At 31.2% G+C, this 14,693-nt stretch overlaps 1 protein-coding gene across 2 annotated transcripts in view; it reads right to left on the reverse strand.

Annotated features, from left to right (window-relative positions):
* Positions 1-14,693, reverse strand: part of LOC142326280 (uncharacterized) — a 70,749-nt gene that overhangs the window by 32,679 nt on the left and 23,377 nt on the right. For both annotated transcript variants that reach the window (XM_075368639.1, XM_075368640.1), the window contains exons 3-6: positions 12,392-12,527; positions 8,873-9,087; positions 6,552-6,612; positions 6,321-6,449 (exon numbers count right to left, since the gene is read on the reverse strand). In XM_075368639.1, the coding sequence (XP_075224754.1) occupies positions 6,321-6,449; positions 6,552-6,612; positions 8,873-9,087; positions 12,392-12,527 (541 nt within the window). The remainder of the gene's footprint in view (positions 1-6,320; positions 6,450-6,551; positions 6,613-8,872; positions 9,088-12,391; positions 12,528-14,693) is intronic.

Here is a 14,693-nt window from a genome sequence, read left to right on the forward strand (position 1 = left end):
ACTGCATCAGCATTACGAATGCAAATGTTTAATTCATTTATTAACTTATGCTACTGAAATTGCTGTTGGCACATAAATTAAATAAATTTACATTAATTATTTTTGGCATATAAGTCTGAAGCCTATAAAAACATATCCACCAGATCTCAAAACCAGCCAGATCAACATTTGTATAATTTCATTCAATATTTGGTGATGTTGAATTTTTATTTTTTCTTCTGTCACTTAGCTTATCAATGATCATCAATTCTTGACTTTCACCACCAATTCCATTAAAACTTTAATAAAAGAAAACCAATTGTGTTAACATATAACCCCTTAAACTCTGGATCTGCACCTTTAATCATTTATAAGCTGTTATTCAATTTGTATAACGATTTTATCTTCCGAACTATACAACAGAATTATGGGTCAAAGCGATATTTTAAGTTGATAAATATCATATTTTATAAAAATAATTGCTTATTTGAATTTTTTTGAGAGTTTTATTTGAAAGTTAGTAATTGAAGCATCTGGACAAAATTGAGGAAATAAACATATTACTTCATTACATGTGGGGGGAAATTTCACTCTGACCATTGAAATATGGTTGCCAATCCAGTTTTTTACATTACCCATGAGTACACACATAGATTAATTTTTATTAGATATGTTTTAATTCTGTATATGTGTGTAATCTATTATAATACATTTAAATCACTGCTAAAATCGTTTTATTTATTTATTGCTAAATACAAAGTACAACAAACAGTTATAAAAAGATACAGGGTGAGCAACATAAAACCGAACCCTTTATGAAACTCCTACTCAACACTATTTATGAATGACTCACACACAACTAGCGTGACTAGTGGATGAATATGTTACTACTGATTGTTGTTGCCATTTGTCAGGTGGTTACGCGTCAGTGCGGTATACGTTTTGTTGCAGTACAGTATTGTGAATGCAGTTGTGTTTGTGTAAAATGCCTTATTCAATCCAGGAGAGGATAGTTATAGTTGAGGCCTATATTCATTCTGGATCGTTTGAAGAATCGCATCAAGTATTCGCAGGAAAATTTCTGAATACCTGTATCTCAGCGAAGAATAGCAGGCACAATTTAGTTAGAAAGTAGCATGCAACAGGTTTGATTTCAAATGCAAAACAAAGTAGACAACCTTCCGTTAACCCTCTAAAGACCATTGCCAATACTGAAAGGAGAATTACTGCCAATCTAAAAAAATCACAACACAAGTTATCCCAACAATCTGGTGTTAAATACACATCTTGTTGTAAAATTCTTCATGAATTAAAATTGAAATCATACCGCGTTACAAATGTGCAACAACTGAAGGAGAGAGACAAACCGAAACAACTTTATTATTGCAACTAGCTTCTCAAAAACATTGTTGGTGGGGAGATAAACCCGTTGTCATATTTCATGTCAGACAAGGAAGGTTTCACTTATCTGGCCATGTTAATTTACAGAACACCAGATATTGGATGGCAAGGAATCCTCAAGAGATATTCGAGCATTCACTTCACAATGAGAAAATTGGTGTTCGGTGTGCTGTTTCCAGTAATCATATAGTGGGACCAATTATTTTGACTGGACTATCAATACACAAGTTTACCTCACAAGTTTTGAAGAATTCTACACACAATTAACTGATAATGATAAAGAATACAGCTTCTTCTAACAAGACAAAGTAACGTGTCATTCAACAAACATTTCACTTAATCATGATAATGTAGCTTTCACAAATGAACAAGCTGTCAGCAGAGGATGATGACCTCCACATTCCCCACAGTTGTTTACTTGCAATTTTTTCCTTTGGGACTACTTAAAGGAGAAAGTTTATGCATCTAATCCCTACAACATTGATGAACTGAAGTTGAACATTCAACAAGATATCAACTCAATTGACATTTTGCATCAGACGACTTTCAATATTTTTTTTTTTTTTTGTGGAGGGCGAAAAACGTCTGTACGTTATCATTGACTGGGTTTTTTTTTTTTTTTAGGAAAAAAATAAATAAAAGTAATTAAAACTAGTACGTAAAACTAAAACTTAAAATAATAATAAAAAAATAAAAGCAAAACAATTAAACAAAGTCCGAGATGGGTGTAAAAGGCCCATTCTCAGATAACAAGAGCACAAAAATGATACAAAAAAGTTTTAAAAAATAAGACACAAATATAAAACTTAGAACTAGGTTAAAACTAAAATAAAGAAATTAAGTAAAACTTAAAACTAAGTTAAAAAAATAATACTTAAAACTAATATCACTAGAATCTTAAAACTAATATCACAGACCGAGTCATTAAAACATAAAAGCTAAAATAATAAATAAAAAAAACTATATAAAAAATAAAATTTAACAGATTCGGATAGGGAGTGTGTAAAAGGCTCCCTCCTCGGTTAACAAAATGAAATCTATTAAAAACTTTTCTAGAATAAGAAATATACCCGACAATATTAAATTTTTTGGGTTAACCCTACACTACGCAGAAAAAGAAACATCCGGTTTAAAACTTCATTGTCGTTGCACAAGACACCACGGATGTTTCTGGGTAATTTAAACTTACGACGCAACGCCACATAACATATGCAGTCCACGAGTATGGCAGTTGCATCGTGTGCATAGGGGTGCTTGTTCTCTTGTCATCAGGTGCTCGTGTGTGACCCTGGTGTGTCATATCCGCAACCGACAGAGGACTACTTCCTCACGCCGAGATTTTCTACATGAGGAGTCCCATGGCAACACAGAATTTTTAATCTGCCGGAGTTTATTATCTACAGTAGCCGTCCAGTCACCTTCCCACTTTGCTCTTAGTGATTGTTTTACATAATTAATAAAATCAGAAGTAGCAACTCAGGTGGTGAAAGGAGGCTGGTTACATGCTTCTTTGGCAGTGGAATCTGCATGTTCATTACCTGGAATCCCTACGTGGCTTGCGACCCAGCAAAAACTTACTTCTGTGTTGCGATTATTAAACTCAACGATTGTGTTGTAAATTTCAATGACGATAGGATGTGTGGAATAAAAGTTTTTTAAGGCTTGGAGAGCACAACACGAATCACTGCAAATAAGAATTTTTCTATATTTAGGGTTAATGATGTTTAGAGCCTTATTTATAGCGTATAGTTCAGCGGTAAACACACTCGTAATACCGGGTAGACCAAACATATAAGTTCTTTCATTGACAACAAATGCAAAGCCAACGGTATCGTTTTGTTTCGATCCATCAGTGTATACAACCGCGTCTGGTTTCATCTTGGAGAGAACACACTGAAACATTTGCTGAAAGACAATAGGTAGCGTTGATTGTTTATTGTATGTCATAAGGTCAAAAGTAAAATTTATAAGGTTTATTCTCCATGGAGGATATGAGCAAGGATACGTAGGAAAGAATGACGGTGTGTCAACATTTATATGCTACAGCAGACGCCAGATGATAAGGACATGAATGTGTGTGATCCATTATTCAGTAGGCAAAGGTCAAAGTCTTGTCTCAATCTGTTTATCATATTTCCTCGAGTGGAGCAGAAGGTTGAGCCCCAGGAAATATGATGGGCATTGAAGTCTCCTACTATTAACGATGGAGATGGTATTTGCGTGAGGAGATTTGAGACATCTAAAGCACTGAACTCAGTGTTTGGTGAGAGATACAGATTGCAGATATGCAATTTGAAGGGAATAGAGACCTTTACTGCAATAGCAGGAATGACAGCGGTTAGTTGACCTCTTGTAGCCAACACCCCATTCTTCATGAAAATCGCCACTCCACCACTCTCCCTACTGTCTACTAGGCAGTCGTATCTCTCACAGAAGTATCCTCTGAGTGTAATTGGGTCATGTTGTAGAAGGTGAGTTTCTTGGAAACACATGATTAGTGGATCATGTGCGTACGCTAGTACTGTAATATCTTCAATGCGGGACCGAATACCTCTAACATTCCACTGAATAATGTTCATAAGTGTAAAAAAAAAAAAAAATAAATAAATAAATAATTAAATTTCGGAAATTATATAAAAATTAGCTGTACGTGATTAGGTTTTTACTTTTTGTATTTTTTATTTTAAAGAACTCAGATGCCCTAGGGTCGGGTGGTTCTTTAACCATATCCTCCAGTATATGAGGTGATGGTGGAGGAGATTTATTTGAATGGGATGCTGCAGTTAACATCCCAGAGGAGATAGTTATGTTATGAGATAGTTATACAGGGAGCTTATTAGGTGGCTTACTGCCAGCTGTGATAGTCGTTACTCGTGCCGGTACGACTTTGGGAACAGGAACTTTCGTATGTATCACACTGTTGGATTCACTAACTGCGATGGAGGACTTTTTATTCATTTTTCTCAGCTCTGAGATAGTGGCTGTAAGTGAAGCTACTTGATCAGAAAGCATCTGAACAAGTTTTTTAAGCTCATTGCAGGATCCGCACTGCTGATTATTAACATTTGTAGGAATTTGTTTAGATGTAGCGTTGGCAAAAGATACATCTGGTTTAACCAGGTTCCGTGAATTGTTTATCTTTTTATATTCTCTACGTGCAGCCGGGAAAGATAGTTTTTGCTACGTACAGATTTTGAGAATTGCCTTTTCTTCTTTAAAAGTTGGGCAATCTCGGGAGCGGACTGTATGTGGACCACTGCAGTTTGCACATTTTTCACTTTCTTCGCAGTTAGTGTCGTTGTGACCTTTACCACATCGAGCACAGATCTCAGTTTTTGTGCAAGATGTTGTAGTGTGACCAAAACCTTGGCATCTGAAACATCGCCGTGGGTTGGGTATGAATGGTCGTACCCGAACCGAGAGGTAACCCACTTTAATCTTCTCTGGTGGAACAGGGAGATTGAATGTTAGTATAAGAGACGGTGTCGGTTCTTCTGTTCCATTCTGCCATTTCATTATATGTTTCACTTCAACAACATCTTGGTGGCAAAGCTCATCAACTATTTCAGAGATATCTATATCTAAGAGGTCTCGACAAAAAATTACACCCCGGCTCGTATTTAACGTTTTGTGGCTTTCTGCACTTATATTTATACCACCCATATTACAGAGACGTAAGATAGATAGACTCTGTTCATCGTTGAATGTTTCGATCAGAATCGATCCGTCACGTAATTTGTCATTGTTACGTGTTTCGTAAGATGTTGCAACACCACCGAGTGTAAATGTAAGAAATATCAGTGTAGGTTGTTGTTGTGTAATTGTGTAAGTGTGTATGTTGTAATTTATGTAGTGTTCTTGGTGTAGTATATGTGTATAATGTAAAGTGTTCTGCAGCTCATTGTATAGTGGGAAGAAAAGCTGCAGAGGCTAGGCGCCCGTGAGGACGCCAACCCCCAAAGTCCTAAAGAATAAGACTCCCCGTCGGGGGACTTTCAATATGATCAGTCAAGCACAGAAGTGCATCAATGCCCAGGGTGGTCATTTTGAACATCTTTTGTAACAATAAAATAAATAAATGCAACATTTAAAGAACATTTTATGTTTTTCTATTTAATTTATCCATTTCATTCTAACATAACCTAATTCTGCAGTGGTTACGTTATAGGTTCGGTTTTATGTTGCTCACCCTGCATATTGCATTATAATTACTTTTTTTATTACATATAAATATGATTTATTAATACTAATAATAGATAATTCCTTCTACAAAAATAAATCTATAGAATATATTAAAGATATATAGAATATATTATCAACTGTTCAGTTATGCTACTTACTTAAATTATTTCTGTTACAATTTCCAGTATGTATATGTTTGATGTTAAGATTTAAAAATCAATCTAACTTATATACCAAATATAGTATAAAATTATGTTAATAATGATCTGATCTGACTTGTTTAAAACCAGGTGGATAGTTTATTTTTTTATAAGGTTTCAAATACTAATGCACGTAATTTCTGCGCTGAGAAAAAAATTTTTTTTAGAATGTCTTTCAAGAATTAAAATATATAAACATACTCACACATTTACAAATAGTTAATTTATTAACACCAAAATAAATTTTTTGCTTTAAAAACTAAAAACATTACATTATAATATTATGAAAACAGATTATAATTTCTGGACTATTAAATAAGAGGATAAGGTCTAAAGAATTTGCCCAATTAGTCACCAGTACTTGGGTGATTTTATTTTACTCAACACAAGTTGGCTTCTGCAGCTACTGGCACATTACAACAACTGTTCCATAAAAACAGCAAAAAACATTGACTGCTACTCTTGCAGAACCTTTCTTTAACCGCTCAATTAAAAGAGCACTTAGTCTTATGAGAAAAACTTATTCATCTAATTATACAAAACACATTTTAGTAATACCTTTATAATATAAACAGAAACAGGTAATCCAGCATTCTTCTTCATAATGTTTGTAAGCATCCCCTGAACTTGATTTGTGATGCAATAACCATTTAATTCATCCAATATATCCCCAATTTCAATATGATCCTGAAACAATTTAAAACTCAATTTAATAAATTCAAAAAAATAACTAATAATTTGAAATTTACCATAAATAAATTCTATACACATATAAATGTATATACTTACATCTTCAGCTGCAACACTGTTAGGTAATATTTCATGGGCAAGAGCTTTCCCTTGGACAAATCTGAAAAAAAAAATTATAACTAAAAAATGAACACATCAAAAAGTAAAAAAAAGAACAAAGAAGATACAGACAAGTTTAAGTTATCTCTTCTATAAGATCAAATTTTTTTTATTACAAATTCTCAACACATCCAAGCAATACAAATAAGAAATAATTAAGTTAATACAAAGTGGTAACAGAAAGTTTCCAGAACATACTTGCAGCAACTGTACTTAATAACAAAGCTCCACAAAACATTGAAGAACATGACTTCCAAGCCAGTTTAATCTGCCAATTGTGTTGTTTGTATGATTTTACAGCCTTACATTAGTATCAGTTTGACTGAAATCTGAGATATGTTGCTTGTAACAAATATTTGGTGAACCTCTGTAAATCAGCTGTCAAGACTTTCAAACTGTTTCAACACTTTTAAAGAACATTCTATGTTTTTGTGTAATATATTGATTGCTCAGGGCAGCTAACCACCAGCAAAATACAAGAAAAAGATTTCCATAAAAACTGTCGCTGAACAATCAATGCATCAATTGTGTGACATTGATTAATTTCAGGCTAACAAGAGATACTAATGCCAATTGAACATTCATCATGTTGCTGCAAAATGCAACATCACCTAGTGCAGTAAAGGATACTTTTAGTGTTTTTCAACATAGATTTCATAGAGGACTTAAGTGCCACTAAGTGTTTTTGTGGATTCTCACTTCAACACTGAGATGTTTTGAAGTAATTGAGAAATTGCAACAAAAAACCAAAATTGACTGTTGCACCAAAAAGAATCTGTTCACATCCCATTCAAAATGAGTTTTTGACTGAAAACAATATGACAATCATTCCGTACCCTCCATATTCTCCTAATTTAACTCCCTGTGACTTGTTCTTCAAAATTAAAGTGAAGTTCAAAATTAAAGTTCACCACTCCGACACTACACAAGACAAGCACAACTGCAATATAACTTCTAGGCATGAAAGAAGCATTGGGATGAAAGTACATGTACCCAAGGAGACTTCAAAGGTGATGGTAGCCAATTTTAAATTTATATTTTTTAAACCTCATCAGGAACCTTCTGATACCTCTTTACAATGATCTAAAATTCAGCTAAAAATATTAAATATTGTTAAATAACAATTCCCAGCCATTTTATCAATTTTTAAAAAAATTAAGAATCATAGTTCAATGTTGTAACAGCCATATATTTTTTTATTCTTAAAACATGAACTGATTGTATTTTATACAAGGAAGATGCTTAAATGAAATTATTACATTTAACATATTCATTCACACCAGTCATAATGATCTAAGGGGTCTCTGACTTTAACAATAAGTCATAGTTATGATATCTGAACAAAAAGTGCCAGATAATGTTGTACAGTAAACTCTCTAAAATGAAGGAGGTCAGCTTTTTGAAATTTTTAATCAACTTTAAGCACAGTTTGAGAATGAATATTTATCACAGATAAAACTGTATGATTGGGAAAACTCTTTTTGTATAGTAAGAAAGCATGTAGGAAATTGACCTCAAGCTTACAAATTTCTGTACCCTTGAAACATATAAAAAATTCCTATAGCTGTTAGACCAATCCTTGAAAACCATGAAATTGCATTTCATGTGCGCAAAAAAAATTTCTAGAGCACAATAAAACATTAGCAATTATGAGTCCAATTCTTTAATCTGTTGATAGAATAGAGACAAACTTTTTAACTCTATGACCTGTAATTAAATTTGGATCCACTATTTTACTCCAAAACTGAAGAAAGTACAAAGTAGAAATTTACTTCAACTAAGTAAAACACAGGCAATTTCTTTATTATAGCGAATGAAGCTAATCTGAGACTAGCACATCCGTAGAAAATGCATACAGTAGTCAATGACTATATTGAAATTAACAACTAATAGAGTATTATTGCAAATAAAAATTTTATGCAAGTAAATTCTTGTTTTTATCTGAATGAAAAATATATATATTTCTTCCCTTTCAGTTGTTTATTTTATGTAATGCTTGTGTATACAATTTTGTTTCAAATAAAAACAAGAATTTACTTGCATAAAATTTTTAATACATAAAATAAACAACTGAAAGGGAAGAAATATATATATTTTTCAATTTTAAGACACAATTTTATTTGAGGTTAAAATAGCAAAAACTTAGCAATCAGCAACGTAAATAACATATACATATTGTATATCAAACAGTATCCACACACTCACAAATATATATTGTACACAAACATCATATAAAATTTATGTTATACAAATCAACGTACAAAACAGTAACGCCCAATTCTTTACATGGGACAAGCTCCAATCTTTTTGTGTTAGGTAGTACCCATGTATCATCTAAAAAACGAGCATTTTCCAATTCCAAATTAAACTGAAGACGACTGACTGACATCAAGACAGAGAAGAGAATTTGACTAAGGATCTCATCTCCAAGTATTGATCTTTTAATATATATGCCCTTACATTCTCCTGAATTTAACTGAAACAATATCATTAAGTACATGTAATCCAGTGATAAGATGTAAATTTAATGTTACAACAAATATAACTCCTTATTAAAAAAATTAACAAACATATACAACAAATACTGAAAATGTTTGTTGAAAATACTGTTTCTATAAAACAGCATAACCAAGATAACTACATTAAAAGTCAAATATAAAGGTTTCAAGCCATAAACCAGCAAGGAGTATTCTCAGAAGAAATTTTGTCAATACACAAATTCATATGCATATATCATACAACATTTCACTGTACAGTCAATCTGCATATTAAGTTCATAATTAATTTAAGAATAAATTTGTAGAAGAAACTTCTAGATAACATGTATAACAAATAATTGATAACCTCTGTACTACTATATTCTGTATATCTTTTTTTATCATTATTTACTTCAACAAGTAAAAAAAAAATTTCAATGTGCTTTTTATTTAAATGATATAAATCGAAAAATTAATCATTTCTACTGTTCATTTTGATTCTTATTAAGGATTTTTTCTTGAAAGAAACAATAAACAATACTAACAGAAACAGTACTTTTCAATGAATAAATATGTATTCATTCATATCTAATACTTGTATACAAAATAATTCACAAAGTTTTAACTCTACTCCAAGGCATGCATTCCTGGAAGTAATTTGAATATTCATACAAGCTTAGATCTGGAAACACTTTGTTTTTTAGTCATGGTTAGCAAAAAATGTTGTCCCTATTTGCCCTCAAAGGAAATAATAATGAAATTCTAAAATCTTGGAACGTTATCAAAGATGTTTGACAAATTCATTCTGGTATTTTTTTAAATTTTAATTTTTTTCCAGGATACTAAAATTCAGAAAAAATCTTTTTTTCTCAATACAACTTTCAATTCTATACACTTAGTTCAATTATGCTCAAGTTTTTTAATCCCATCTTTATAGTTTGATTTATTCAAGTCTTCAAATAGCCAGATGTTCATCTTCTGCTAACAATTTCATTTCATGTAAATTTCTTAATATTTAGACACAGATAATGGTACAAAGATACTGTGTTTGGTGAGTAGACAGAGATGCAAAATAATTTTGTATTGTTATCTGAGTAATTTTCTTGTAACAACTGCAGCGGTATGAGCTGATGCATAGTCTATTGAAAAAAGTACTTCTTATTTGATAGATTGGTTGTTTTTTCTATACTTCCTCATTTAAAGATGTATAATACTGCCTAATTATGGTTTTTTATCTTTCTCCAGAGAATCAATGAAGATTACACCACAAGCATTCCTAATGACAGTGACCCTTAAACCTTTTCTTTTGATGAAACAGTTTTTGCCTTTTTTTCTAACTGTTAAACTTTTAGTACTGAAGAACAGTAAATATAATGTACAATAAACATAATGTGCAACAAACTTAATGTGAGAGCAAGTAATGCCTTATGAAAATGTACTTTTGCCTTGTGTACAATGTTTTTCATCAATCTTCTTATACAAATCTGTTGATCAGAGTAGTCAGAAATGTGAACTATTAGAACCAATCTGCAGCTCTCTGAAATGCTGATTATATGGGCCTGAATATTCCACGATGCAAATGAGAAACAGAAAGCAAATGTACTGTCATGCTGGAAATCCCGTGGCATATATATCCCATGGCTACATTTTCAAGGACTCACGGCACGTCTTATAAAAACTAAAAATAAACCATTGTATTTAAGTACCACTGGAAAAAGAGCATCCAACTAAATGATTTTGAATAATGCCACCATACACTGATGTTAAACTGGTGTTAAAAATTACCATCCATCCTTGCAAGAGGATTGATCTTGCCATGTGTATTAGTAGTGTATGTTACTGAGAATGTCTCAACTGAACTGTTTCTCATCACTAAATAAAGTGAACCTGTACAATTTGCAATTTCCATTCAACTACTGCAGAACTAAGTGTGAAAAGGAAGGTCCCATGTTTTTAGATTTATTACAGATTCAACATTGTAAAAACAAAGTTTGTTATTATGGAATATCCTCAGTACTACATATTGAAAAACACTGAGATAGATATCATATAATCACTCAGAATGTGTTGAACAGCATAAATAATGTTTTTATCAATAGCGTCCACATACTGGGCAGAATAGTCAAGGCAGATATGATACTAGAAACCAAGCCTGTTTCCTTAGTATATGGAATATCCCAGTAATTGTTTTTGGATTTGCATTCTGAGTAAGATAATGGCTTTCATATTCAATAGTAAAAGTTTTAGATTATACAACTCCAAAATAAATACCATATGGACATATTTCTCAGTCATAAATAAATACAGTACTGCTACACACAAACCAGAGTCAAATTAATAATTAGAATTTTCAGCAAACATTAATAACAACACACTATATAGAGCAGCTAGCACACACAAGATTTAACTATTAATCAGCTGTTAGTTTTGCCAACTAAAGAAATAAAAATTTCTCAAATAATTATTTCTCAATAAATGTTTTATATAAATTAACTTAATTAACGTTGCTAATTAAAGTGTTTTTCTAATTAGTTGTTTATTCTCTTCTACTTATTTAGAGTTGTTATTTTGCTTTAACAGATTTTTTGCAGTATCCAAAAATATTTTTGGCTTGGTTCAGAATAATCCTTTCACTTAAGTTTTGGAATGTTTTGTTTTATGTAAAAGTATTATTTTATAAATATAAATGTTTTCTATTGACTTTATTTATATCAATTTTCACTAAATTATATTTTCTACAGATTTTGTGGCAAAGTATATTTATTTCTGTTAGTTCTGGGATCCATCTTTTTCAAATCAAAATAAATGTTACATCAATCATCTTTCCTTACACATTATATGAACCGTTTGTTCAAATTATACACCATGATTGGAAATAACATTTTGTGAATCACCAGTAATTAATTAATCTGAGTCAGCAATTAATGCAAGATAGCACTCAATATCTTAACTATGTTATCTTAATCTATATATAGTGTATACATAATCAGTTTAAGTAATTCTACGAATATTTATTTAACATCTTTCATATAATGTAAATATAATATCCACTCTTACTTTTATTTTTTAAAAGTAACAGTACTAACATAGCAAATCAAACATCAAGCAGAGTAATTAATAATAAACTAAATACAAATACAACATTTAACAGGAAAAAAGTTTGGATGACATTATTTCTCCATCTATCACCACAGATCTCTTTCTTCAATTATTCTGTTGGTTTAGCAGACATAACAATCATCATTCAATATTTACAGCTTAAAGGTATAAAAGGAATACATTCTGAAATTTAAAAATACAAACCAAAGTCTGTACTGGTATATGAAGACATCGCTTGACAAGACAAGTTCTTATTAAAAGTCGAATACGACCTCTATTAGTTCTTAATTTACTACATTTTTTAACAGCTATAACAGATGACTGATAATTGTAGGGAGTTCTGAAAAATTAGAAGAATCTGACATTAAAATACTTTATTAAAATAAAACCGCAGTAACAGAATTTACATTTTAATACTAACATTAAGAGATAAAACTGTTTACAGTAAAAGAATATTTAAAATCTAAAACAAGACAACCATTAAAACAAGTATTTTTGCCTGTATTTTAGCTTAACAGCCTAAATCATTAAAAACTTCAACTCAGATTTTCTACAACTTCATACAGACCTCTTTTACAGAGTTGGTTAAGACAAAAATTTATCAATGAAATGGACATTACTACATTTTGTTATATACAAAAAAATTATGCAAACTCTCAGTTAAATATCACCCTACCTTTTTCATAAGCAAAATGAGATACAGCTTAAAAAGCAATGGTTTACAGAGTAACCAGGTCTCACTTGTCTGGAAGCTGATCACAAAGGAATAAAATTGATTAAAAATAATTCTGAATTCAATGGTTTTACTAAAGACCATTATATAAAAGAACCAACAAACATTTAGCAAACAGAGAAAAGCTTCCTTGTTTCACAATAATAAAAAAATCTAATAGAAAATAAAAAATCTAATAGAACATTTATGAAAACTGCATGCTGCTCTTTATACAGCAAACAAGGTAAAAAAAATACCTACAAAAATCACAACTTTTATGTGAATTTATGTTTAAAAATTTTATTTTTCTGTAGATAAATTTTCATCTTTTCCAACCCTATTCAAAATCACAATTTAGTTAAGATTTTAAATAGTTATTGTAAATGGTTTTAAGTGTTTCCTACTTTAAGAATTTATCTCATAACTGTTAAGCATAGTTCTTTCTTCTTACATTTAAATGAATAAATTTATAAGAACATATTTCAGAATAATAGTAGTTAGCCAGCAAGAAATATTAGGTAATCTTTACCATGGGTAATTAAGCTTAACATCCTCCTTTAAAATCATTAATTATCAATTATTATGATGCAATAGCATCATAAATTACACTAGTGAAAAATGGGAGAATATAATTTATATTGCACTGATAAAAATATTAAAATTATTGCTTTACAGATAAAAATTGTGATAAATTTTTCTTTTTGTTTTTAATAAAACGTAAAGAATTTTATTTACGCAAAATATACGGGTATAAAAAATTATAATAACTAATAAACAAAAACCCTGACATTATATTATCATTACCACAATGTTACGGTTTGTTTTTATGTACAAGATGACACACAAGAAATAACCCTAGCCTATAACAATAAGAACAATCACCCCACTAAGACCTAATTAGAAAAAAAATGTCTACCAAATGATAAAAATGTAGGTCAAACATGGAAATATTATGTAGCTAAATAAATTAACATGGTACCAACTGGGAAGAACATGTCAGAACCAGACAGAGGAAGGGTATGATTAACTGACGAAAAGTTACTGTCTAAGGAGATATATGAGACATTTACTAGAACAGGCTCAGTAAAAGTAGAAGTAGCAGGGTTCGTGCTTCTGAGAACTCGGTTAGCTAATTCAGAGGGCAACTATGTAGGACATTCAAAATGTTCAAACGAGGCCTACAGCAAAGCAAAAGTTGAGTTTAAAAATCACCGATGTAAATGTCTACCAAGGCATTTACATATCGGTGGCATCTCAACTAGACCTGGCTTATTACTATGAGATGTAAGAAATTAGGGGGCGAAAGACGACTCCCATTAAAGCCCATCAGGAATAGGAACGAGGGGGGCGACCGGAAACGTAACAAGGCGGGTGTCATCCCCTAAGGGGTTGAGATCTCCAGCGAAATAGCAAGGTCATAATCAATAAATTAATTCAGCTCCAACATGATATCACATCTTATGCTTTTCTCCAGACAAGACTTTTTATATTGATTTTCTTGCATATATTAACTATGCAAATTTGATAGTCAACTTTTTTTCCAAAAAAAATGTGAAAAAGAAAAAACAGCAGTCCTTAGAAAATGCAAAGGAACTCCCAAAAGGACTGCCTTGTTATGGCCAGTAGCCCAAGTTAGAAGTCTTCTAAACAACTTTCACTTTCACTTTTGTGAATAACAGAATAAATTGCTTAAATAAAATATAATTTATACTTTTTGTTTCAATCATCAATTAAATTCCCACTTTAAAAAGTTGGCAACTCAATAATTTTTTATTTGCCATTAACATATTCCTA

Source organism: Lycorma delicatula, chromosome 6, assembly GCF_047948215.1.
Source record: "Lycorma delicatula isolate Av1 chromosome 6, ASM4794821v1, whole genome shotgun sequence".
NCBI lineage: Eukaryota > Metazoa > Arthropoda > Insecta > Hemiptera > Fulgoridae > Lycorma > Lycorma delicatula.